Source organism: Gavialis gangeticus, unplaced genomic scaffold, assembly GCF_001723915.1.
Source record: "Gavialis gangeticus isolate Ggan-Ray unplaced genomic scaffold, GavGan_comp1, whole genome shotgun sequence".
Classification (NCBI taxonomy): domain Eukaryota; kingdom Metazoa; phylum Chordata; order Crocodylia; family Gavialidae; genus Gavialis; species Gavialis gangeticus.
In genome coordinates, this window is record NW_017729024.1 from 47795961 (window position 1) to 47819951 (window position 23991).

At 41.4% G+C, this 23991-nt stretch overlaps 1 protein-coding gene across 2 annotated transcripts in view; it reads right to left on the minus strand.

Annotated features, from left to right (window-relative positions):
* The window catches only part of LOC109297363 (A-kinase anchor protein 2-like), a 557784-nt gene that overhangs the window by 273741 nt on the left and 260052 nt on the right, over window positions 1-23991 (minus strand). For both annotated transcript variants that reach the window (XM_019517063.1, XM_019517064.1), the window contains exons 6-7: window positions 18049-18150; window positions 10995-11699 (exon numbers count right to left, since the gene is read on the minus strand). In XM_019517063.1, coding sequence (XP_019372608.1) covers window positions 10995-11699; window positions 18049-18150 — 807 coding nt within the window. The remainder of the gene's footprint in view (window positions 1-10994; window positions 11700-18048; window positions 18151-23991) is intronic.

The following is a 23991-nucleotide window of genomic DNA, read 5'->3' on the forward strand; positions in this document are numbered from 1 at the left end:
ACAAGCTACATAAGAAGAGCAGCAAGAATATGGTTTAAATATATTATTAGAGTTGAGCAGCTTCTCTCCCATTTGTTGTTGCAAAAAAAATGTTATTACAATGAAAAAAAGATTAATCTTTGGAAGGTGATTTGGAAAGGGGGGAGACAGAGCTTGTGCCTGTTTATTACTGTTACATTTAAACCCTAGTGACAATAGGCATGTCCTACGTTGAACTGTTCTTGTTGGAGAAACTCCTGGTTAACACCAATATGTAGACTGGACAGTTTCTAAAGAACTTTGACACAAATGTTTGCAACACAAAGGGTGCATCTACACATGCAATTCATGTGAAGCAATAAACTGTGGAGAAGTTCAAGCCTTGTCACGTGTGCGACTGGGACAGCAGCAATTTGAGTTGGGGCAGAGCAGACCCCCAGCTGGCTAGGCTGACTGGGTCTAATTTATGCCCCCAGTTAGCATCTACATGTATGTTTCAGCACAGTTAATTACTCTACCAGTAATTAAGTACTCCTGTTAAGTACTGTCCTGGACAGTAGTATCTTACAGCAGAGTTAATTAGTTTACTGCACCCTAATACTGGCACATGTGTAGATGATAATGTTTACTGTGGAGCTAATTGGTGTACTCCACAGTAAAGTGCACATGTAGATGCACCAAAAAACCACGTCCAGATGAGTGTGACCCTGTGGCATGTGGCATCACAGACATGTCCGTGGTGCCACGTACTGCACGTTCAGTTGTTCCCTGCATTGCAAGGAAGCAGCACAAAAGGTTTTTTTGACCCTTGGATATCCAGGGGTCAAAAAAAAAAACTGTGGAAAAAAAGGTGGAGCAGTGCACACGGTAGCAAGCGTGCACCACCCAAAGCCAAAGCTGCACCCTACTGCAGGCCTGGCTCCGCATGGCAGGATCACCACTGCTGCAGCCCCAGGAGGCCCCCAGGACCCTAGGTAAGGCTGCTGGCCCCAGCATCCTCTACCCCACCCAGGGTAACTTGCAGTGCACCAGAGTGCATTTGGCATGGGTGTTCCCTAAGGACAATTAGCGGCGGCACAAGGTGTGCTGCTGCTAGTTGCCCCTGGGGAACCAAATGTCCATGCACATTTGGACATGGCTAAAAAGTCTGAATCACTATGTTCCAGAATTTCTTCTCTCAATTAATCAGATTTCCCTTCCTTGGTATCTTGAATGTCATAAAAACACCAGTCATCATTCACTTAGTCATCCAGACTAGATAAAACCTGCATTTCTTTTGTTCAAAACCAGATAAGAAAAAATAACTTAAATCTACCCCTCAACCTTTCAAGTCTTTAACATGAAGCACCAAAGGGAGACATAAAACCCTTTCCCCCTATTTGATGCTCATGTTTTTATCTATTGCCAGAAGCACTATCACCACAGGGAACTTAACACAGGTCATTCTTTCTATTCTATCCCCCAGATGTCAATTGTAAGGTGACACAATGCAACATAGCTTACCTTATTTTTTCTAAGACAATTGCAAAAGAGGCAGCGGATGGGACAGCAGTGGAGAATAAGACAAGTGATTTGTTGTGAATTACTTTGATTTGCTGTGTGTAAACTGTATTTCTGAGTTATGTCAAGGGCAATAGGAGCATTTGGATACAGGACCCTTTCTAGCAATTTTATTAATCTAAATATGGTGTTTAAAAACCACGTAAGGGAATCCAAAAGCTTATTTTTACAAGAAATAGAACTGTGCTGGATTTTTTTTCTGAAATAAATCCTGGAAGAAAATTATATTCTGTTGAACAATGCCCAAATCTTTTCACTGATTATTCTTGAGACTTAAATATACTGTATGGAATACTTTCCCTGGTTCAAAAGTAAATTGCTTGTGAAGTATTGCTTTACTGATTAACATCAAGCCTTTATCTTCCACAAACAGAAGAAGGTGCCATTTGATCTTACAGCAAGAGGGCCTATAGTGTGTCAGGCAAAGTATCACATGAGGAGGAAAAAGGAAAAGAAAAATGGCACAGTAACAGGCATGACAAGTTAATTATGTGTTGAAGCATCTAAAAGAAGTAGCAGTAGGAGCAGCCCAGCACAATAGGGGAGAAAAAAAATAAATGGGGGCGGGGTTAGTACATTAATTCTTTTAGTGAGTGAGGGTGCTCCACTGCAGTATGTCCTTGAGATCACAGAGCATCTTGAAGAGTGGGAGTTAGAGAGAAAACAGCACAAAGACACAGAAGGAGGCGCAGTGAAAAGGCAGATTTATTTACTAGTAATACTGTACAGAGAAAAAAAAAAGAGAGAAGCCACAGTTACAGCTTGGCTGTTGCTGGCAGTGTTCTTGGATTTTTTTTGTTTGTTTTGTTTTCATTTTTTCTTGTTTGATTTTTTTTTTAATCTGAAGAAAAAAATAACATAACAGTCAAAAAAGTACACTTCAGGTTACAAAGTACAGCAGCTATCCCAGCGATTCTAATCCAGTGTTAGCACAGCAGTTTTTCCCCAACAAATGGGATTTTATTTACATTTGCTCACAAAGAAAGTGGGCGAATAAAGCTCAAAAAAAAGGTCTCATCCACAACCTACATTCACCATAAAAGCTGCATTTTACACAACATTTTCTTGAACCCCTAAAAGAATCATCTTATTTTTCTTTTTTTTTAATGGCTTGGGTGTGGTAGGGAGGGGACAGGAAACTTTTTAGAAATGCTTGTTTGTCCTTGTTCCTGGCCTGGCATTTCTTGTCTACCCTTATTGCACAGATCCTCATCACTAAAGCCTTTAAATGGATTTGTCTCCTGTCTGCCTGTATACAGTAATTTTAAACATGCACTTAAGTGCTATGCTGAATTAGGGCCTTCAATGGTTGCATAGATCCTCTTGCTCTACTGCACAGCAGAATTAACTGTTTCACATGCCGACTGCCCGTTAAAAAACAAACTGCTTTTATTGAGAGGGTTCTGTACAAATTGTATTGTCCAACGATGGACTTTAAATTCTACCCTTGGCTCCTCCCTCTCGACTGACAGTAGCAGCATGACTTTGTGAGGTACAGGTAGGGGCCAGATTCTACCTTCTGTTACACAGGGTGGCATTCATATGTTGAGGGCATCAGTCTACACTGTGCTATTTGTAACATTCCTTATATAAAAAATGGGGAACAAAGCAGTAAAATTAACCATTGGAACTGGGAAGATTTTAGTGGGGGCCGCTTAATTGTACACACTTGCAACCTCAGTGATGTCAGAGGGATTCTGTTGAGAGCAGAACTTGCCTGGTATCATCTAGGAAAATATGTGAGATATCTAAGGGCTAGGACAGTGGTCACCAACCAGTGGATCTTGATCCACTGGCAGAACTCAGAGCCTCTTGTGGTAGATCTCAGAGCCTCTTGGAGTTGATCCAAGGCTGGGGAGGGGGGCTGAGTGCCCGCGTGCATGCATGTGCATGCCCCAGCTCGGCAGGTCAGTCCATGGGGGAGGGAAGGGGCGGGGGTTAGATTGAGCCCCCATGGTAAGGGACAGTGCCACAGAGGCAGGAGCAGGAGTAAATTGAGTGGGGCCCTGGCTGGGTGGGACTTACCTGCTGGGGAGGCATGCCCCCAAATAATTTTTTCTCCCTCTGCCTCGATCTGCACCCCCCTTCCCTCTCCATAGACTTACCTGCTGGGTGTGGGGGTATGTGGGGGGGCGGGAGGGGGGGCAGTGGCAATGCACGGTAGATCTAGGGTTGCTTTTGAATGCCAAAGGTGATCTTCTTATTTAAAAAGGTTGGAGACCACTGGGCTAGGGGAAGGCTAGTATCTTTTTACCTTACCTACTTGCACAGCTCTCCGGAGAGTTGAGTTCTGTATTTTAGTTTATGAGGTTCACCCTCTACTTACAGAAAGCTGGGTAAAGAAAAGTCAAAGGAGTGGGAAAGGAAGAAGATGAACAGTAGTGTCCAGGACTACAGACAAATGCAGAAAATGGATGGAAAAGCAGAGATGGGAGGGGAAAAGTTCTAATGAAAAACCCAATCTCTCTCTTTATATAATGGTTTTGTGTGCACATTGTGTTCACATCAACAGTATACCAGTCACTACTGCATGACAAAAGCCTGGGGAGGTGCAAAAAACGGTCTTTGGGCTTCCTGTCAGCCAGAAAGCCATATTTAAAGTGTCAAATCTTTTAGAAATGTGCATCAGCTGAACTATACCAATTTAAATATCAGACTAATTAAAGCAGTGCAAACTTCCCTTACATCTGTATAGCTTAAGGCTCTGAGCCTGTGAGCAATGTACTTGAGCTTAATCTTACATATACGAATATTTCCGTTAAGCCAAGGGGGGAGGGGTCTTGTGTCTTATGGCCTAGTCTTAAAAGTCTACTCAAAAAGTCAGTAACTGAACAAAGTAATTGGTTTACTTTGGAGGAAAAGATATAAAGGGGAAGAGGAGATGAGACACAATAACAGTTTACAAAAATCTGAAAGGCTGCCATAGAAAGATGGGGAATCATCATTCTCCCCTGCCACAGAGGGCAGGACTGGTGGCAGTGGGTTAAAGTGCAGCAAAATAGATTTAGATCAAACCTCAGGAAAGTCTTTCTATCCATAAGAAAAGGAAGAGAATGGAATGAGCTGCTGAGGGAACCTTTCTTGGAGGTTTTTAAGAGGAAGCTGGATTGGCATCTGTCTGGTATGGTTTAGGAAGAGCAAACCTTAAGAGAGGCTTTAAAAAGTCTGTGAGACTTAAATGCAGGTTTAAGTAACAGGGGAAGTGTGATTACAGTATGAATCTGTATGAACCCAAGAAAGGGGTTAGGAAAGCTGCAGAATTTCACACTCCAGATCTGCCCACTTCAACTATCCGGAGTCCCTCTGATTGGCACTGGCGCATAGCAGTAAGGCTATTGATTTCACTGGCCCTGTAGAACCCAGAACTATTCACTGAGCAAGTTGTTTGCTTTTTTCTCTAAAAGAGAACAACAACAACAGGGAAACCAGGAGGATGAAGGCTAGTATGTGTTCAGCATTTTTAGTATTTCTCTTTTTAAATGAAGTTGGATAATTTTAAGAACATTCATGCATTCTTGTCAATATTTACAAGGTAGGATATTAGATGAATACTTTTATATTACATAATAATTTACACTCTTTTTGGATTAAATTATCATCTTAAAGGTATCATACGATAGAACTTTCTGTTCATACACAGGGTACGAACTAATTTTACTGGATTTTATCATCTGTGATTTATCATTACACCCAATACTCAGGTGGATTCTTGTAATGAAAATGCCTGGCACAGCATCATCTTAGCAACTCCAGACCTTTTTATTATAGAGATAGAGCTGGTCAAAGTTTGTCAAGGTTTGAGAATTCAAAATTAATTAAACAAATGGGAAAAATATCAACATGGTTTTTTGAATTATTTTCTGCTGCATTTTCTATGATAATGATTTCTTTTTCTAACATTGACTTTTGAAATGTTGAGTGATGAAATAGAAAACAATTGATAAAAAAACTTTTCATTTTTACTACTTTTCAGTCATTTAACCTTTTGTCTCTCTAATTAATAATAGGAAACTATTAACTGCCCGGAGGGCTTATTAGAGAAAACAATTAAGATGCTCTGAAATGTATCTTTTATTTAGTTGTTTCATACCTAGGGTCAAATTTGGCTCTGGTTAAATATTATTGGCTTAACTACATTTTAAATAGTTGTTTAATATTGATTAGATTCCATTTCACATTTTTCTTAAAAAAATGTATTGTGGACCTATGTCCAGACAAAAGGTATGATTTCATTTACAAAAGACTCCAAGAAGTTTGGTGCTATCATCACAGTGTAAAGAAAGTTCAGAGACTCAGTGTCCTGGGCATGTTGAGACCATGGAGCTCTATTCCCATTCTGGATTGTTCTTTTGTTATAAAAATATTTATTCCTTAAAAAAATACACAAATGTGAAATTCTATATTTTCTATTATATCTTCACTTATTTTCAGAGTATGCAGTGAGAAGTAGATTGGCTTGGTTAGATTAAATCAAGAAGAAATGCACCCTTATTTAAAAATGTTATCTGACATATCTATATGCCATCATTTTGCTCCCACTCAGCACGTGTTTGAGGTTTTATCTCTGTACTCCCTCTTGAAAGTACAGAGATAATTTATGAGCCACTGGTTTACTTGAACAGAATGTGGAGGAACTGATAGCACGGTCATTAGTGAGCTACCGGATATTGTTATATCAGTAATATAATGGCAGTGGTAGCAATACTACTGGCTCAGAAGCTAATCCCAAGCATCGCTGGGCACCCTTTCTTTGTGCATGAGAATAGTAATGCACAAAGCACCTCTCAAGATCCTAAGACCAGTGGGTACTTCTGCAGCGCATCAAACTGCTACCAGGTATACAAATAAGTCCTCAACTACACCCTGTACTAATCTGCAGACGCTTATGTGTATTCATTTCCCTTTTACTTACAGTCCCATGGATTTCAATGGCATGACTCCGAGTACAGTTAAGTTTATGGATATGTGTTTTCAAGACTTGGGCTTTATCAACCACACCACTCCAGAGTTGAGGCTTTGGTCTTTTAATTGAGAAGGGTCTGCACACATTTATGTCACTGAGGGGATTGAAAGATAATGTTGTGTTCATACAGCTTTGGAATACAGCCTGCACTGTTTGGAAAAAAACAAAACCACACACACACACACACACACACACACACAAACAGAAGAAGAAAAATGAAGAGTGCTAAGGCAAACTGTCAAGTGGCACATCATACCTATTTTGTCATTCATTTAGATAACGTCACAAAGGCAGACCAGAGGAGTTCTGTAAACATATACCATACAGTACATCAGCCACGGGAAATAAAAAAAGAAAACAACCCTGTAATTCTTTTCTTTCTGTATTGAAGTTATTGGAATTGAAAGAGATTGCCTGGCCACTAAGGATAATGTTGTGTTTTATGATTTTGTATTTCTCTCTTTTAAAAAAATGCAGTGGTTTGTCAAAAAAAACAAAACAGTCCCTTGATGAAAACTAGGGACAACATGAAAAGTAAATCTGTAAAAAACTTAGAAAATACAAAATATAAAAAGTTTCATAGGCTACCTTTTTCTCGTTTAGGAAAAGATACACTGAAAAGTGTTTTGTTGTTAATTTTCTTACAAAAGTTAAGGCGCACAGTTTGCTGTGGCAAAATGTTGTCACAGAACCAGGTTCTGAATCTATTTCTTTTGTTTGTAAGTATCTTTTCATGCTGAACTTGCAACATACATAATTATAGCTTAAATTGAGCAGAAACAGGGAGTTTGTTTAAAACAAAATGAAATAGAAACTCCCATTGTGAGAATCTTATGAAATCTATCTCTGCACCTTTCAGATAGTGGACCTTTTGCTTTGTTTCTGATTGTGCATGTTTCTACCAGCTAGTCTATATCTAGGAGTGGAGGAAAAATAAACCTGTTCTGAAGCTCAAGAAAGTGATAGAAATCTATATACTGGTACATTCATTAGCCTATGTTAACATGTTTGAATTTGCCACGTAATTTGGCTGCAGTTTCTAAAGAATAGAGGTTAAAATGAAAAAATTAAAGTCTAGCTCATGCAGTGAGACTTGCTGCCAAGAATTAAAAATGCTGGGGCCAGCCGGTATAAGCTGATATAGCTGAGGATCTGACCCTGTCAGTTTAGAATGAAAGTTTTTCTTCCCCACCCACCCAGCCCTGAACAGGAAACTAGTGTTGGTCAAAAAGTAAAAAGCAAAACAAAACAAACAAAAAACCCCAAGCAAACCCAAATCCTTTTTAGGTTCTCTACCAAAAAGCCATGGTTTTTCTGGATTAACATTGGCCCATTAACTATGATGTTCACATGAATGACTGCAACAGCGGCATTAAATATGAGCTGCAATACCTGAACAACACCATGTTCGCAGTGTGAGAAATAAGTGTTTATGGATTGTGCTCTACTTCTAACCAGTAAAGGGCCATGTCTGGCTGTTTTATATAGGCCCATCCAAAGTACAGGCATCTCCTAGTGACCCTACCCTGAGGCAAGTCTTTAAAGAGAATCAGGCCTGAAGTGAGAGGTCTGAAAGAAGGGGAGGATTATCTGTGTAAGTGCCCATTGGGGTGGAGGTAATCTTTCAAGGCTCCTAAGCAGAGGACCTAGGGAAAGACACCTGCCAGGAGCCTCTGTGGGGGTGGGGGAGGGGGAAGCTTCAGCTAGGAAGAGGAGGGCAGTGATGAAGGGTCAAAGGGGGCTGAAGTTCATTATGTAATTAAAGACCTAATGAGGCCAAGGGGAGAGGGCTGCAAGAGTTGCTTTGGAAACTTATTTTTTTTTAAAAATTAGATCCCTGAATGGGAGAGATCTTGTATAAAGTTCTTGTATAAAGAGTTCTTGTATAACCAAGTGGTACCTTGATCAGGAAGGAGATAAGCCCAGGACCTACTGCTGCATTGGGCAAATCCCTGTTGAATGTACATATATGTGTGACTTGGCTGAGCTCAGTTATATTATAGGAAAAGTTAGAAGTAAAGCAAATAGGATATGCAAGATATTAACTTATTTCCCTTTATAGTAAAAAAAAAATGCTAAGGAATTGATATTCTTCCACTGGACTAGAGCTCCACACCTATACTTCCAAGCTGCTCCTTGTGTGGGTTCACCTGCTACAGACTAGTCTCTTGTAGCAACTTTCGCTGGGTTGGCTGCAAAATTCAAAGTTGTAGATGTCAGCTAAGTACAATGGAGCTAAAAATGGCCTGACTTTTAGAGGTGTCTAGAGCTGTTGAAATTCAGCTCCTCTTAAAAAATCAGGTTGCCGGCTTCCAAAACAGAAAAGCAAGCCACTGGTCACATGGCCATACCGATGGGCTCATGACAGCTTTTCCCTTGATAAAGCCATTGACCTTGCGAGCCTGATTGAGATCGAGTGATGTTTTGAAGAATACCAGCTGATAAAACAGGCCCCTTTCTGATCCAAAAAACACACTATTGCCAAGAGGAACCCACTGCACATTAGATCAGGCTTCTTGTGTATTTCCAGTATCTGCTGTGAACATGTGGGCTGTTATCATTTAGCAGGAGCCATGTCTCTAAAGCTATCTTTTTCTCATCTTGACTTACCCTTTGCTGAAGGTCAGCTAGGTAAATTGTGAAAGGTTAGATGAATGCACTGCTATTAATGGCAAAATGGCTGAGCAGAATAAGTTCTTATTTTTAAGTTCCTTGTTTTCTTTTGTATGCTTCATACTATAGCTACCATGAACAAGCATCTTTCTCAACGGCACAGAAAGAAAAGAGTACAGAGCAAAAACTCTGTTTAAGCAGATGTTTGGAACTGACAATTAATGCAGTAAAAGCACCATCCAAGAAAGAGCAGAAATGTCACAGAAACCACCCAAGACTGGAAAGAGGTTTTTTTTGTTGTATTATTTTTTTTGGAAGTCTGGACATTTCAAAGACACTTCAAATAATCCCCAGGACTGAAAGTACTTTAATACCACCAGAATAAATATCCTAATGGTGATCTCACTTCCACTGGTAGAAATCAGAAGCAATTCACTTAAGTGAGATCACAATCAGGCCCATACCCTTCCCATGAAAAAACTGGTTTCTTTTCTACCATAGATAGTAGAGTCTATGGACTAAGATTTTCAAAACCAATTGTTGATTTAAGATGCCTCAGTTTTTGGGATATTCAACTTGAGGCACTTTGGGGGGCATGATTTTCAGAGACCAGCTGACAATAATTTTTTGAAAATCAAGCTCCTTTTAGGTTCCTCAAAGAGTAAAAAATGAAAGTCAAGGCATCCAAAATTATTAGTCACTTTTGGAAATCTCAGACTCATGGACATAGTCCTTCTCCTGAAGTACCTATTGAAGCAAAGTGTCTGTTTGCTTCAGTGGGATTTTGCCAGTGTTAAGACTGGCAGGATCAGATCCTATGCCTCTGAGCATATGAGTGCACCTTGGGTACACTTATCAAGAAATACTTCTCTGAAAAGAGGTACAAAATAAGAACCAGTTCTTACCACCACTGAAGTCAACAGCACTGTTGCAAGGGACTTCAGTGGGTCAGACTGTTAAGGATGTTTGTTTCACATTCCAAAGAAACAGAAACATAGTATTTCTCATATGTCAGTGTTCAGCAGTAAAACCTCATAAATAAACATAGAAAGAGTTACTGAAAAGCAAGTAATTAAATCAGTAACAACATTTCAGTTGTGGTGACAGCTGGATCTTTTTCATGTCAAGTTGATTTCAACTATAATTTAAGGAGATGAAGTAGACACACAATACTGTAATCTGGAAGATTGGTATAAGGCAAAATCATCACTCGTGATTTTTTACAAAAAATAATTAAGGTCCACTTTTGGTTTTACCAATAAGCAGAAATGGCCAATGGCTTTTTGACACCACAAACTAAGCTGAAAAGTTAATATAAAATAAAACTATGCAAATTTTCTGGGAAGGATGTGTCAGAGTTTCAGCAAATTAAAACATTAAAATGACCCAGCCCATACCCCCTCCCCCTTCCCCAAATAAAACATAGGATTTATAAAATAAAGTTAAAAATGTGATTTTTTTTAAGGCTCTCATATCTGGCTTCTGTGAAACTCAGATTCGCCAAAAACATTAGGAATCTCATCAAACTTGCCAGATACATGAAGTAAAATGTAAAAAGTGTTTCCTTTCTATATATATATAAAATAAAATAAATATGAAAACATCTGTTCACTTTCCCATTTTTCTCTCACTCAATAAAAACTAAAAAACAATCAGTACATTTCATGGGAAAATAATCATGCGTTCATCTTCCTGAAGAACTAGAAATCAAAGCAACCCAGCTGCAAGGCAATGGAGGCATTCACTTCCAGTTCACAGTATTGCAGTTAGAAGTACAGTGAGGTCTAAAGAAGTGATGGAGCAGGTGTTGATCAGAACAGGGAAGGAAGAAGTGGTCACATGACAATACAGCATTGACAGCGCTTTTTCTTTTGTGTACCTGGAACTGGTTCCATGGGCAGACTTTCTTCTTTCCCCTCAGGAGAGGAGGGCTCAGTTGTGTCTGACAAAGGTCTTCCAGAGACGAGCTCAGCTGCATTTCCATCCATGGTGGACACATCCGTCACAGTCTTCTCACGCAATGACTTCTCGTCATCTTCGTCAATAAGGACAAGTTCTGCTTTGATAGCTTCATCATAGCCTAGCACTTTCTTTGTCTCCTCTTCATCGTCAATGTTTTGGTATCCCATAAAAATCATTGTCACTGGTTGATCAGCACTGGCCTCTGGGACTGCATCACCAGAGAGTTTTGCTTGGTGTTGAGGATCCATAGAATGCCCTTTACTGGATTTATGCACCATTTCCAACTTTGCCTCCTTGAAGAGCATTTGCTCCTTCGTATGGCTAAGGTTTCCATCTGCTATCACATTTCTGTCTGGTACAGTCACTGTTTCATACCCTCCTCTTACACTTGATTGTCCAGCTTTCTGCATAAGTTCATCAACATCCTTTGGGCTTAATTTATGTATTCCATTTTCTACCACTGTGCCTCCAGAGTGAACCTCATAGACTACCTTGGTACCATCATCATAGACTTTCAGTCCTTTTTGATGAGCCCCCTCTGGACCAACAGGTGTTGTAGAGAGAATCTTGGTCTCTCCTGTCTGTTTGTCCTTCTCCACATTAATTTCCATGGTGTACAAAGCTTGAATGAAAACAAGAGAGGAAGTGCATGTTACAACAAAAAAAGCCAGTGAATGGTTAATTGCCAAACAAAGAACACTACCATGCCCCTTCCTTCTCTCCTAGTACTAAAGAGCCAAGCATTCCATGTTAGAGGTGAAGTGCTGTGAACAGAGCTGGTTATTAAGGGCGCCTATACACGTGCTACACATCTGTGCTTCAATGCGTGCTGATTAGCACATTTTGGAGCAGACTTGATTAATCGAGTCTGCTGGAGTGTGCTAATTAGCATGCTCTAGCAGGCTTTAAGTCATGTATATTCAGTGTCCTCATGCTTCAAAATTAAAGCTTGTCAAATGAGATTTAGTCAAAGTGCCCCTGCCACCATTTTAAAGCATGGGATGCTGAATACATGTGATGCTGAATACATGGGATGCTGCAGGCGCTGTAATTAGAGTGGTTTTCAGAGCTGCTCTAATTAAAGCACCACCCCTCTCCACCCCAGAGCACGTGTAAAGTTGCCCTAAGATACTGCACTTTAAACTATACTTCAAGCAGCTGTATCCTAGGCCTGTGTGCTGAAAACTGGACATAATTTTCCAACTCAGTCTAGGTGGAAGGGGTTCTCATCAATTAGGAGTGTGAAGTACTTTGATTAGGTGTAGTCAATGCACAGCTGACAAAGGAAAGTGACAAGTTAAAGGTTTACCTTACCCTTTTTATTTATTAAAAGATACAGAAATGTTCCCTCTGTATGGGTTCCTAAACAGTATTTTCAAAGGGTTCAGTGTTTTTGAGGCTTCCTAAACAGGGTTTTCAAACATCACAGTTGGATCTTCATGGTACCATGGGTGGTTGAATGCAGTCATCTAATTAAATGCTTCTTGTATAAAGGTGAAATCATGTCAATCCTTTAACCCACATGCATGGGCACTTAACTGCAGTTACCATCATGAGAGATACCACCTGCTATCATGAAACTTACCTGACCATCTCATGATAACCACACTGGATCACAGTGGTATTAACATGCTTTCTATCATTATGGGCAGCAATATATGGTGTATTTTTAGTAGTGAATGACAAAAAAAAGTAAATTATTACTATGCCAGTTACTGTGGTGCACTTCCTAGGAGGAAAAAAACAATACAATCCCTATTTGTGTGTTTTTTTTTAATATACCATAGAACTAATGTACAACTTTCCTAAGCTTGGTTTCAATCATTCCTTCTCTCTCACTATGTATGTATTATCAAGCTTATGTGTAGCTTCCTAGGACTAGACTCCGTCATAAGCATAGGACGAATCAGGGCCTATAAGTGAAATTTGGGGACCTGGTATATCTTTATACTTCCCATTTTGGAACCAGGAAATAGAATCATACAAAAGTAGGGCTGGAAGGGTCCTCCAGAGGTCATCTTGTCCAGCCCCCTGCTCAACGCAGGATTACCCCTATCCAAACCATTCCATACAAGTTCTTGTCTAACATATTCCGAAAACTGTCCAGTACAACTGCCCCCCATTCCCACCTTTCCCACAGGCCTGGGGAAGCCTTCGGTAGTGTACATGTCAGACCTCTTTATGTAGCTAGAGAAGTCAACTGCTGCACTGAACAGTTTTAAGATACCTGAGGTCACTGGGCATCTGAAATTATAGGCAGCAAAATTCTGAGCATTCACAGTAATAATATTCCTGCTTCCCTAGTGTAGAACAGCACATTCTGACTTGTGTTTAACCATGTCCATTCTCCATGCATGGTCATTTTTCACCCTCCTTGAGTTTTTCCATGCCCACCAAAAACTTGGTGAAGAAAAAGGAGGAGTTGCCATAACTTATTCTAACTATACAGAATTGGTCTACTGAGGCTGTTAGCAGCTCACTGGCCCATGGTTGTAGAATTTTGTCTCATCATCCAATGCCCAGGAGTTTCTTACCCTACCTATGAAATCAGAATTCCTTGCAACTCTGATGGTTTACTAAAATGAAGGATGGGTATATCTGCTCAAGCATCCTGATGGATTGTTAGAAGTTAGCATGCATGCTTGCAGAAGCAGGAATGCTGTCTGTTGCATGGCAGACCAGCACAGTAGCCTATGGAGTACTCTTTGATACTTGTTAAAGTGGGCATGTGATGCCAGTTGCTCACTACCTCATGTCCCTTTAAGGAACACACATTTACTACAGTGAGGAGTGTTCTCTGAGCCCCAAGGCTACAAGCGGTTGAAGCTAAGGTGCATTGCCCATCTGACATCTCAAAGTTCTCATCTTCATACTGAAGGGATTGTGTCCCTTGACTTGTGCCCTGGTTGGCTGAATAGGATACAGGAGCCCCAGTTGGTAGTCTAGATCAGTGGTCTCCAAAGTGGGGTGCGCGAGACGATCCATTGGGGTGCGGGAAGAAAATATTAGAACTTCTATTTATATTTATTTTTTATCTAAAAAAATAAGAAAGAAATTAAGCTTTACTAATATTTAATATATGGATTGACACTGGCGCCCTCACTCGGTCCGTATGTCAGACAGTCACATGTCACGTACGGTACATGAGGTATCCTGAGGGAAGAGTGGGAATTCCACAACGCGGAGGGGTTGACAGTGGTGCCCTCAGTGGTGCCCCCAATAAATTTACATATATTGGGGGTGCGTGCTCAAAATTTTTTTACTGATAGAGGTGCGCGATCAAAAAAGTTTGGAGACCACTGGTCTAGATTGATGGAGGAGTAGAGTTAGCTGAACACTCAGAGCAGGAAGAGAATGGAATGCTGGTTTGTATTCTTAATTTCCATTTGACCAATTGGCATTAGTACTATGTCATGCATCACTAATGGTAATACACAACAGCTATCAAACTTCAGGCATTTAGGGTAGTCTGCCTTTGGGGAACCCTGAGACCACTGTTTATAATGTCTCATACAAATAGCTATGACTTGAACCTTAAATCCAAGTTCCAGGGACTTTAAGATGGTTAAAAAAAGATGAATACCTCCATCACTCATTTGGAATTTGCTCAGTTTTGCTTGTGATATTGGGATGGGGTCAGTCAAACTTGGTGACTGGGACACGGACTGGGAGTCAGAATCTCAGGGATCCATTCTTGGCTATGTCATTATCTTGGGGTGTGGTTTTTGGAAAGTCACCTGACCTCTTTTAAATAGCTCAGGCTGCTGCTATGCAAACTCTTCAGAGGCCAGTAATATCATGGGTGCTTTTGTTTTCCAACAAAGTACGTTCTTCCATTTGTGTGATAGTTCACATTTTTAAATGCCAAATAGGATGTGTTCTTCAACCCCTTCATATGTGGAACATCTGAATGAAAGCAACAGGAGCTGTACCTTGGGAAGACTTTCAAGACTGATCCACAGATCTATGTTGGACTTCCAGATAAACAAAAAGCAGGTCAGGTGGTTCTGTACCTTTGGAATTTGATCTGTTGTAATCAGGTATGCCAACTGTCAGTAAAGTTACAGTCAGTAAAAATCAGGCTACAAATGGCTGTCAGTAAAGTTTGTGAAAAAAACTTTAACAGTCAATAAAAACACTAAGCAACCATAGTTTGACTGAAACTCCAATGGGCAGAGCAGAGCAGAGCAGAGCAGAGTAGAGCCATCTGGTGTCTGAGCAGGAGCATGACACCCTGCAGAGAGTATTCACTCAGCCACAGTGCTGTTGCTGCTGTGTCCCACACTGCCTGTAATACTGCTGGGTTGAAGATAGGCTTCTTTGAGGGTCCATGCCAGGACAAGGAAAGAGGTGTCACTGAGGGTACGGCTGGGGGATGAGTTGTGGGGGAAGCATGGTGCAGGGTGCAGTTGGGGGCATTAAGGTGTGAAGGTGAAAAGGGAGTCCCTGGCTGGGGTTGGGGGGAAGCACAGTATAAAACTATCACCACCAAGTTGCCAACCCAAGAACATTTTTTTATTGCAAACTTTTTACCTTTTTAATATGGTTGATATTAACCCCTAACTTTAAACCCAGCCCTTCTAACTAGGACCTAGCTAGGGTGACCATCCATCCTGGTTGGAAATATGGGACATCTGGGACACTGCCCCCCTCCTTCCTTCTCCTCTTTTCCCTCTGTTCCCCACAAGTCAGTGGCACACTGCAGGAAGAGGCTGAAGTGGAGCGGCAGCCTGCCCAACCACTTTCCTGGGACACCACACCACTTTTCTTCCCTGCCAGACTGTGTTCCACACATGGGACACTCATTTTAATCTGCACCCCATGCCCAGGACCCTTCTCCAAAATCTGGGACTCTTGTGGGATGAATGGGACAGATGGTAACCCTAGGCCTGGCAGAAGAGTTACATTTTCACAGTCAGGGTGGCTAGGATCTGGAACCAACTTCCAAAGGAAGTGGTGCTGGCTCCTACCCTGGGGGTCTTTTAGAGGAGGCTGGATAATTACCTAGTTGGGGTCATATAAGCCCAGTATTCTCTCCTGCCCAGGGCAGGGGGTTGGACTTGAAGATCTACTTAGGTCTCTTCCGACCCTACATCTATGAATCTATGAATTTACCTTATGTAAAACACCTATCAGTAAGAAAGTGTGGCTGTCAGTAAAAAACTTGAAGAATGCCAAATGTTCTTGGATTAACAACCCTGGTTGTAATGGAGTCACATACAGATTTTGCCACATTTAATGGTGAAACATTCAATTCCTTATCTAGGATCACTGTTCATCGTGAACACTAATATGGCGGGCATTTAGGTGACAGCTTCAAAAGAGTTCAAACCACTTAGAAGATTGCCAAAAAGGGACATTTTGGGACTTTTGCACAGGTGATTTCTTAATCATACAAGTATTTTTAATGTCTTAATTAAAACTACTTGTGTGATTACAGGCATACCAGTATAGGCAAGTATTCAATAAGTGGGGTTTTTTTTTAGAAGCAATTTGTCAATGAAAAGTGTTTATGTAGGAAAAGAAGAATAATAGATCCTTGCTAATCTGCATTTTAGATAATCCATTGGCATTTGACAGCTTCTATTTATAGGGAATCTTCTAAAAGATGCTGAAAAATGAACCAACATTACTTTTTTTTTTAATGTGGGCACTTAACTGCTAAAAGCATGACATTAATATGGGTAGAAAATAACTGATGATACCAGGTTGAAAGAGCAAGTAGTACTTGAAAACAATAGCCTATCTAAATGCAAGTATCCTTTCTGTTTAAGTTTAATTAAAATGACATATAATTTAGTATTCTGTAAGACTAAGATGCTAGAGTGTGACTTAATAAATAGTGTCTGCCTGTTTAACGGTCTTTAAAACACGGCTTTAAAATCTGTTACTTTTAAATAAAACTTTATCAACAAATATTAAATATGTAACAAAACTTCATGTTTAATGTTTAACTGATCTTTAACTGTATAGGCTAGCTTTCCTTTCCTTTAAGCTGTTGCAACACGTGGATTCCTGTTGTCAAAGAACACTACAAGCAGGCCTCGCTGACAGGTTTGGGTCAGCTACAGAATGATAGATACCATAATTTTTCTATTTTTTGACAAGAGAGCTAGAAACACAGGCAAAATAAATGTGTGAATTTGTTTCCCACGCAGGGCTGAGGGGTGTATTCTGAGTGACTTGCAACAAGAATCTCAAGCAAAATTTCATCTCCCCATTTGTGCATAATCCTATGCATTCCCCTCTTATGTTAAATAACTGGCATTCTACTAAGCCTTCTTTCATTCTCATCTTTCATGGTGATATGTATGATGTAATGATCTGCATATTGACATATGAAATATGTCATTTTGATACTTAGAACACTATTGAAAATAATAAAACAATCTCTAAATCTCTACTAATAATTTACTGTGTTTTAAATACTCACTGGTGCTGAAACTTGTAGGCTAGGAAATTCTACAATTTCATCCTAAAATACAAAGGAAGCAATATATTTTTCTCCCTAACATTGTTCTAAAATAAATAGTTTTCAGTAAGACTTCATGCACATATTAAGTTGTACGTGAGTGTGTGTGCATGTATGTTTGTGTCTATGTATAAGCACACATTTCATTTATCTTAATGGGAGTTTTATGCAGAAAAGGTGCTACAATCATGGTTTAGATTATGCAGATTTGTATCAGCAGAGAAGGGGAGAGAATCAAGCTGAATGCTTCCATTAAGAAATATATGCCAAGTAAACAATGCTCATTTTTAGGACTCACAATATATGTAATATATATATAAAAAATGACTCTCAAAATGCTCACCGTTGCTCAAATATCCTTCACTTATCTATAAAGCACAAAATGCATTTCCTTCCATTTAAACTAGAACTGAACACCAATTCCATTAAAGTTAATGCATAAAAAAAAGTTCATGGCTACTGGATTGTCTGTTATAATACCATGGTCCTTGAGACTTACCAGCTACCCTGCTTGGTCCGTCCCGCCCAGGAACTGGCTCTGCTGTTCTTGAATAGAGGGTTGGGAGTTCGGGGATCTGGGAGTAAATGTAATTTACTGCATCTGGTGTCAGAGAATAGAAAATACAGTTAGATACAGTGGTATGAACCCATGGCTTGATTGCTTAGACAGCAGAGTCTTAACTTATCAATCCAAACAATAGACATCAGAGCTTTGTACTAAATAACTGGATCAAACTAAACAAAGTGCAAAGTCATTGTCGTGTGACTGGTGCTCAATAGACTAGCTGAGGTAGGACAGAACAAGTCCAGATGACTCAACTTTATCAGTTGCCTGCACCAAACTATTTGTCAGGAGGTTCTGGATTTATCAGGTCAGTGACCTCAAAAAAAAAGAGTTGTGGGGAGAGAAGTGAACCTTGTGCAATGGCTACTAAATGCTGTTTTAATTAGAAATATGGATACAACACAAGAGCTAAAAACTCTGGAGGCAACCACATGGAATGAAAGGCAAGTTTTTTTATGTTATTTATGTGGCATACTACTTTTATGTTTTGGGAGAGTCAGCTGGCATTTGGCTTTGATTTCTAAAGCTGAGTTTAACTGTAAAAAGTAACAAATAGATTCTGGTTGATACTATATCTACTACAGCATCCTACTTACCATAAATACTATAGCATATTTTATATACTGAATGTAAGCAATGAAAAACAACTGAAATATATATCTTTTAAAGTTGACCAAAAGTCAATCACATTTATGTTAAAAACGTTATCTTTATCTTTTCTCAGGGGTATATCCTATACACTGGAAAATATGGTATCTTATTCAATTAGGAATTTATATAGTTTGCAAATATTTACCAAGTTTCAAGACAGGCTGCAGTGAAAGGGAAATCTTATTTACTTTAAGGACATCCTACCTGCTTTACCACAGATATTTTAAGCCAGTGGTGCTCAACCTTTTGGCCCCATTGGCTGGATGAATGGCATAGGGCTCATCTGTGGGCCAGATCAGGCCCTGGGGCCCTGCATTGCCCCTTCTCTGTCCTGCATACTGGGATTGGACCCTGGGGGCCTAGTGCTACCCCCGTCTACCTCCTACACACCAGTATTGGGTGCCAGTGGCATGGTGCCACCTCTTCCTGTCCCTGTGAACTGGGATTGGGTTCTGGAGTGCTGGCAAAGACCCCTCTCATCTTCTCCACACAAGGATTGAACCTTGGGGCCTGGTGCTGCCCCCACCCAGCCCTGAGTGCTGGAATTGGATGCCAGATCCAGTATGCAGGGTTTGGGGCTTCCCACAGGTCTAGAGATTTGGCAGCAGGGGAGCAATGCCACCCTCCCACCCCCAAATTTCCAGACCCATGGGCCAAATGACGTGGCACTTTGGGCTGTATCTGGCCTGCGGGCTACAGATTGAGCACCCCTAGGTTAAGCAATTTGCCCAAGGTCACTCTAGCAGAGCCAGGGGCAAAACTAAAAGTGGAGCTGGGCAAATGAATGATTTTAATTTAGTGGTTGCAGCAAAAGCTGAAAAGGTTTGCATTGACCTGAAAACTGTTCAGATTTTCCTGCTGAAGCAACAAGTTTCCTTCCCAATTGAATGGAATGTTCTGTTTGACCCCAAATGAAACCAAACCCTTCCTCATCCCTCATAATTCTCTAGCTCAGTGTTTTGGATGCTCACCTTACATGTGGGGAACCCAGGTTTAAATTCTTCTCTGCCCAACCCAGGTTGCTGATTTGAACCAAAGTTATCCAGCACACAAAAAAGTGCCTGAATACAGGCTCACAATACATTCTACATTGCTGTTTCTTCGAAGGTAATGTCCATCCTACAGACTTGTCACTGTCACTCTGTCAGGGGTGTGAACAAGTGTGATCCTGGATCTATGTCAGCATAAATCCCTAGTGTGGATAATGCTACACCAATAAAAAAACTATACTCTTATCACTTTTGTTTTGCCTGGTAGGTATAGGGTGCAACTTCAGACTCTCTCTTTGCTTGTACATAGTAGTACATATCTCATTAGAGTGGGGAGATGAGAAGGACTACAGGATGTGTGAGTGTGTGACGCTATGCAGTAGAGGGAAAAACCAAGATTAAGAGTTCATTTGCTGGTTGCCTGGTGGCACATGTGAAATGAGGGGACTTCATCTAGGTTCCTATCAGCACATATCCGCCTTGAAAAACCCACCATAACAATTGGTTCCAGTCCTGGCAAGGATGTGAAGCAGATAAGGTACATGGAGTTTGAATCACCCTCTGAAGTCTAATGCTGCTTCTATGCTAAGCAAGAGCTTTATGACATGGTAGCAACCTGCAAACCTGGTCAACCCAGAAGACTCCACTTTTGCCAATTTGTGATGTGGGACAGGTGTTGAATTATAGAAATATTATATAGACGACAGGCTACAAGTGAGACCTCCAGCTCTAGGTTAAGGAACAGTCCATGAATAAGGAAGATCCCATTGCCAATGCTCATGCTATACTTAGTCTGGGTCTTAATGGAGGACTGCAAGGCTATAGCTGCTGATCTAGCCCCTTTTATCAGCACAGAAGCCCACAGACAAATTCACCCTGAAAACAGAGAATTGTGCAGTTTGTAACAAGTGAATTTCAAAACAAGAGGTTGGCCTGGAAAATATTTGTTATTTCTTACCTCAGTGGGCAATGCCTTCATAAATGGACTTGTACTTTCAATGCATGGTGTCTCCTAAAAGCCCTTCCCCCACTCCCCCACCTCCCCAGAAAAGCTTGGGAGATGCAATGATTTGGAATACAGCTGACTGAGCATTGGTCAGTAACAGCTGCTGTCTTTTATAGGGTTTCTTGCTCTTGGTCTGACTCATCCATGAAGTTACACTGGGTGCATCTACACGTGCTTAAGGCACTTTTTCTAATGCGCATTAAATTCAGTACCTCCAATGTGAGGTACTAAAGAAACATGCATTAGGCTGCCTTAATGTATAGTAACAAATGTGCACAGTTTTTAAGTGATGCTTAATGTGCAGTAGGTTATTTTACTGCACATTAGTGTAATTGCACTGTTTTTTGTAACATTTTAATGTACAGTAAAATAGGCTACTGTGCATTAAAGCGCACATGTAGATCAGCCCTCTGAGAAATACTGTCAGCAAGTGGCTAGGACATTATTATTTCTCAAATTTCTAAACACAGAATGGCTGGCTCTTTCTGCTTGCCAGAAGAAGCACCAGTTTGTGTTCTGGAAGTGATGAAAAAGTAATAGATAATTGTTTTTGTTCACAGAGCATATATGGTCAGAACAGAAAATTGGGTACCTGGATTATAATTCCTATTCTGACATTAACTCCCCTTTATGGTCCTTGATAAGATTTTAATTTCCCTGCTTTCATTTTTTCTTCTTCCCCTAATGATAGGGTGTTATGTGAGGGTTAGCTATAATTATGCATGTTTGTAAATAAATAAACAGAAGGGATATTTAACACCGTGCCTCATGGTTTATCTCTACCTACTAGAGATTAGGAGAAGATGTATGTAGGGGAAGATTTTCCCACATCTATGATCTTCCTCTGAAACATATGGTGTAGACCACTGTCAAAAGACAGGAACTGAGGTTGGATCTGGTATGGCAAGTCCTATGTTTCAAAGTCAAACTGAGGAAATATGACCTTGATTACACCTCCTCACTTCTCTGTACATGGCATTTACTTCACTTAGCCTCTTTACAATGGACGCAGATTTATGTCCAGATTTATTTAAAAGGTATAATTACTGTTGTGATGAAAAGTAATACAGCACCTATGTGAAAAATATTAATGGATTTTTTTAAGTGATCTCATTTTACTTAAAGCAGTGGTTCTCAGTCTTTTTTGTACCAGGACCTATTTGTAAGCACTGATGGCTAGTCCCACCCAGGAAATAGTTTAAGTAGAAAACAGCCCCCTGGCCCTGCTGTCACTCCTGACCTGCTGCCTCCTGCCCCTGGGCCCCAGTCCCCCGGTGTGTGGGGCAGGGAATGGGTGTGTGGGGAAGGCAGGGAGCAGGTGCCCCTCCCAGATTTGTGCACCCACTGCAGGCATGGGGCTGCAGCCTAGCTGGACAGGCATGGGCAGAAGCTGCCTCCACATCCCAGCAGGTAGGACTTGGCATGGGAGAGTGGAGCAGGGCAATGAGACTCATTGCTGCCACTGCCACCAGAACCCCCGTGCAAGCCACACCACCAGCAGTGTGAAGAGTAATGGATGGGGGGCAGAGGGGGAGGCCATGCTGCCCTCACCTTCTCCCTCTACCAGCCACTCATGCACCAGGCTGTGGCTCTACCCTACTACTATGGCCCGACTGCCACTGCTGCTTCCCTCCAGCCATGGCTCTACCCCAGAGAGGAGGAGGGGTGGCAGGCAGTGTCCCACCCCCCTGACACATTGTCTATGCCCCTCCCTCCCCATAGACTCACCTGCGGGGAGCTGTGGGAGCAGCCAAGTAATACAAAGGTCATGTTCACTGCTCAAAGTATGGACCCATGTATGTTTGAAGCCAGGTCAAAAGGGGAATATTTCAATACTTTTTGGATAAAGTAGGATATACATCTAATAAACAGGGAGCTGCTGATTGGGAGTGGGTAGCAGTTGTTTCCTTCTAACAGCTGCAGGTGGATAAGCTGGGGGTGATACAAAGATAGTAAAACTGCTCCAGTTTTAACCCTGGATGAAGCAGTGTTGATGCTGGAGTGCCTTTGCTACATTTGTATTGTTCTAGCCTTGCTCAAGCTTAACTCTTAGAATATAACAGCTGCTATTCTGTTTGGAGCAAGAGCCCCCACTCCTCCCACGCCTCCCCTTTTGAAATTGCTCCAAATGTACAGGTGTCCCTACCCTCTGTGTAAGTCCAGTGATGCCAGAGGAGCCACATCACATCTGACCATGATGTTTTTATATCCTTAGAAAATGGTCTTTGTTTAACCTAACTGAGAATGATGAACTCACAGTGTGCACACAGCCTCACACTATATCATGTCTCTGAGTTTTATTGCCACATTGTGTAGAGATAATTGATGCTTTCTGCAGCCTGTTTCATTCCTTGTTTAAATGAAAGCCTTGCCAGTTTTTTGTCTGCGATGCCACAGAGATGCCACATGCTGTACCAGTAGCATGACACAAGCTGGGTATGAATGTTCATTTTTACTGTTAAGAATTTCTCAATGGTTGAAAATTAGCCCAGGAGCTGGAGCACACATATATATGTTCCAGCCCTCTGGCTGGAGACCTACACACTTGAGCTGCTCCCCTGCACTTAGGGGAGCTCCTGTATTGGCAGCCTGTCGTCTCCCCTGCCCGGGAAGAAGACAGGCTGCCAATAGACAGGCCTCTGGTTTTATATCTTCTCACATGCAGCTCACCTGGGCTGCACACAGGATAGTTTAAAGTCAGAGGTGCAGGGAAGTAGGGCTGGTGACAGCTTCCCTGACCCTGGCTCCTGGCTCTTAGATTGCTAAGTGTAATATGCATTTAGGTGACATATGGCATTTAAAGCCAGTGGGACCATGAACTGGGACAGGCACACCTTCCCTGACTTCAGTTCCTGGCTCAGGCCTTTGCAATCCCCAACCCCATTGCCTTTTGTAGAGCCTGGGAATCTCCCTGTGCCTGGGCTGCCTTGCAGTTGCAGCACAGCTGTCTCCAATTCCCTGCATGCCTCCCAGCAGACTCAGAGGTATGCAGGGCCTGGAGACAATTCTGCCAAAGCTCTGGCAGCTTTGCAGTGGTAGCACAGCTGTCTCTCACTCCTTGCATGCGTCTGGTTCCACTGGAAGGTGTGTGTGTGGGGGGTGGGGGTGGAGGTGGGGGAGGGGGAGATAGAAAACAGCTGCAAAGCTGCCCAAGGCCAGGAGCCTTGCAGCCATGGGAGAATTGTCCATCCCCACCTCCCACCGCCCCCCCCCCCCCGAATCCCCCCCCCG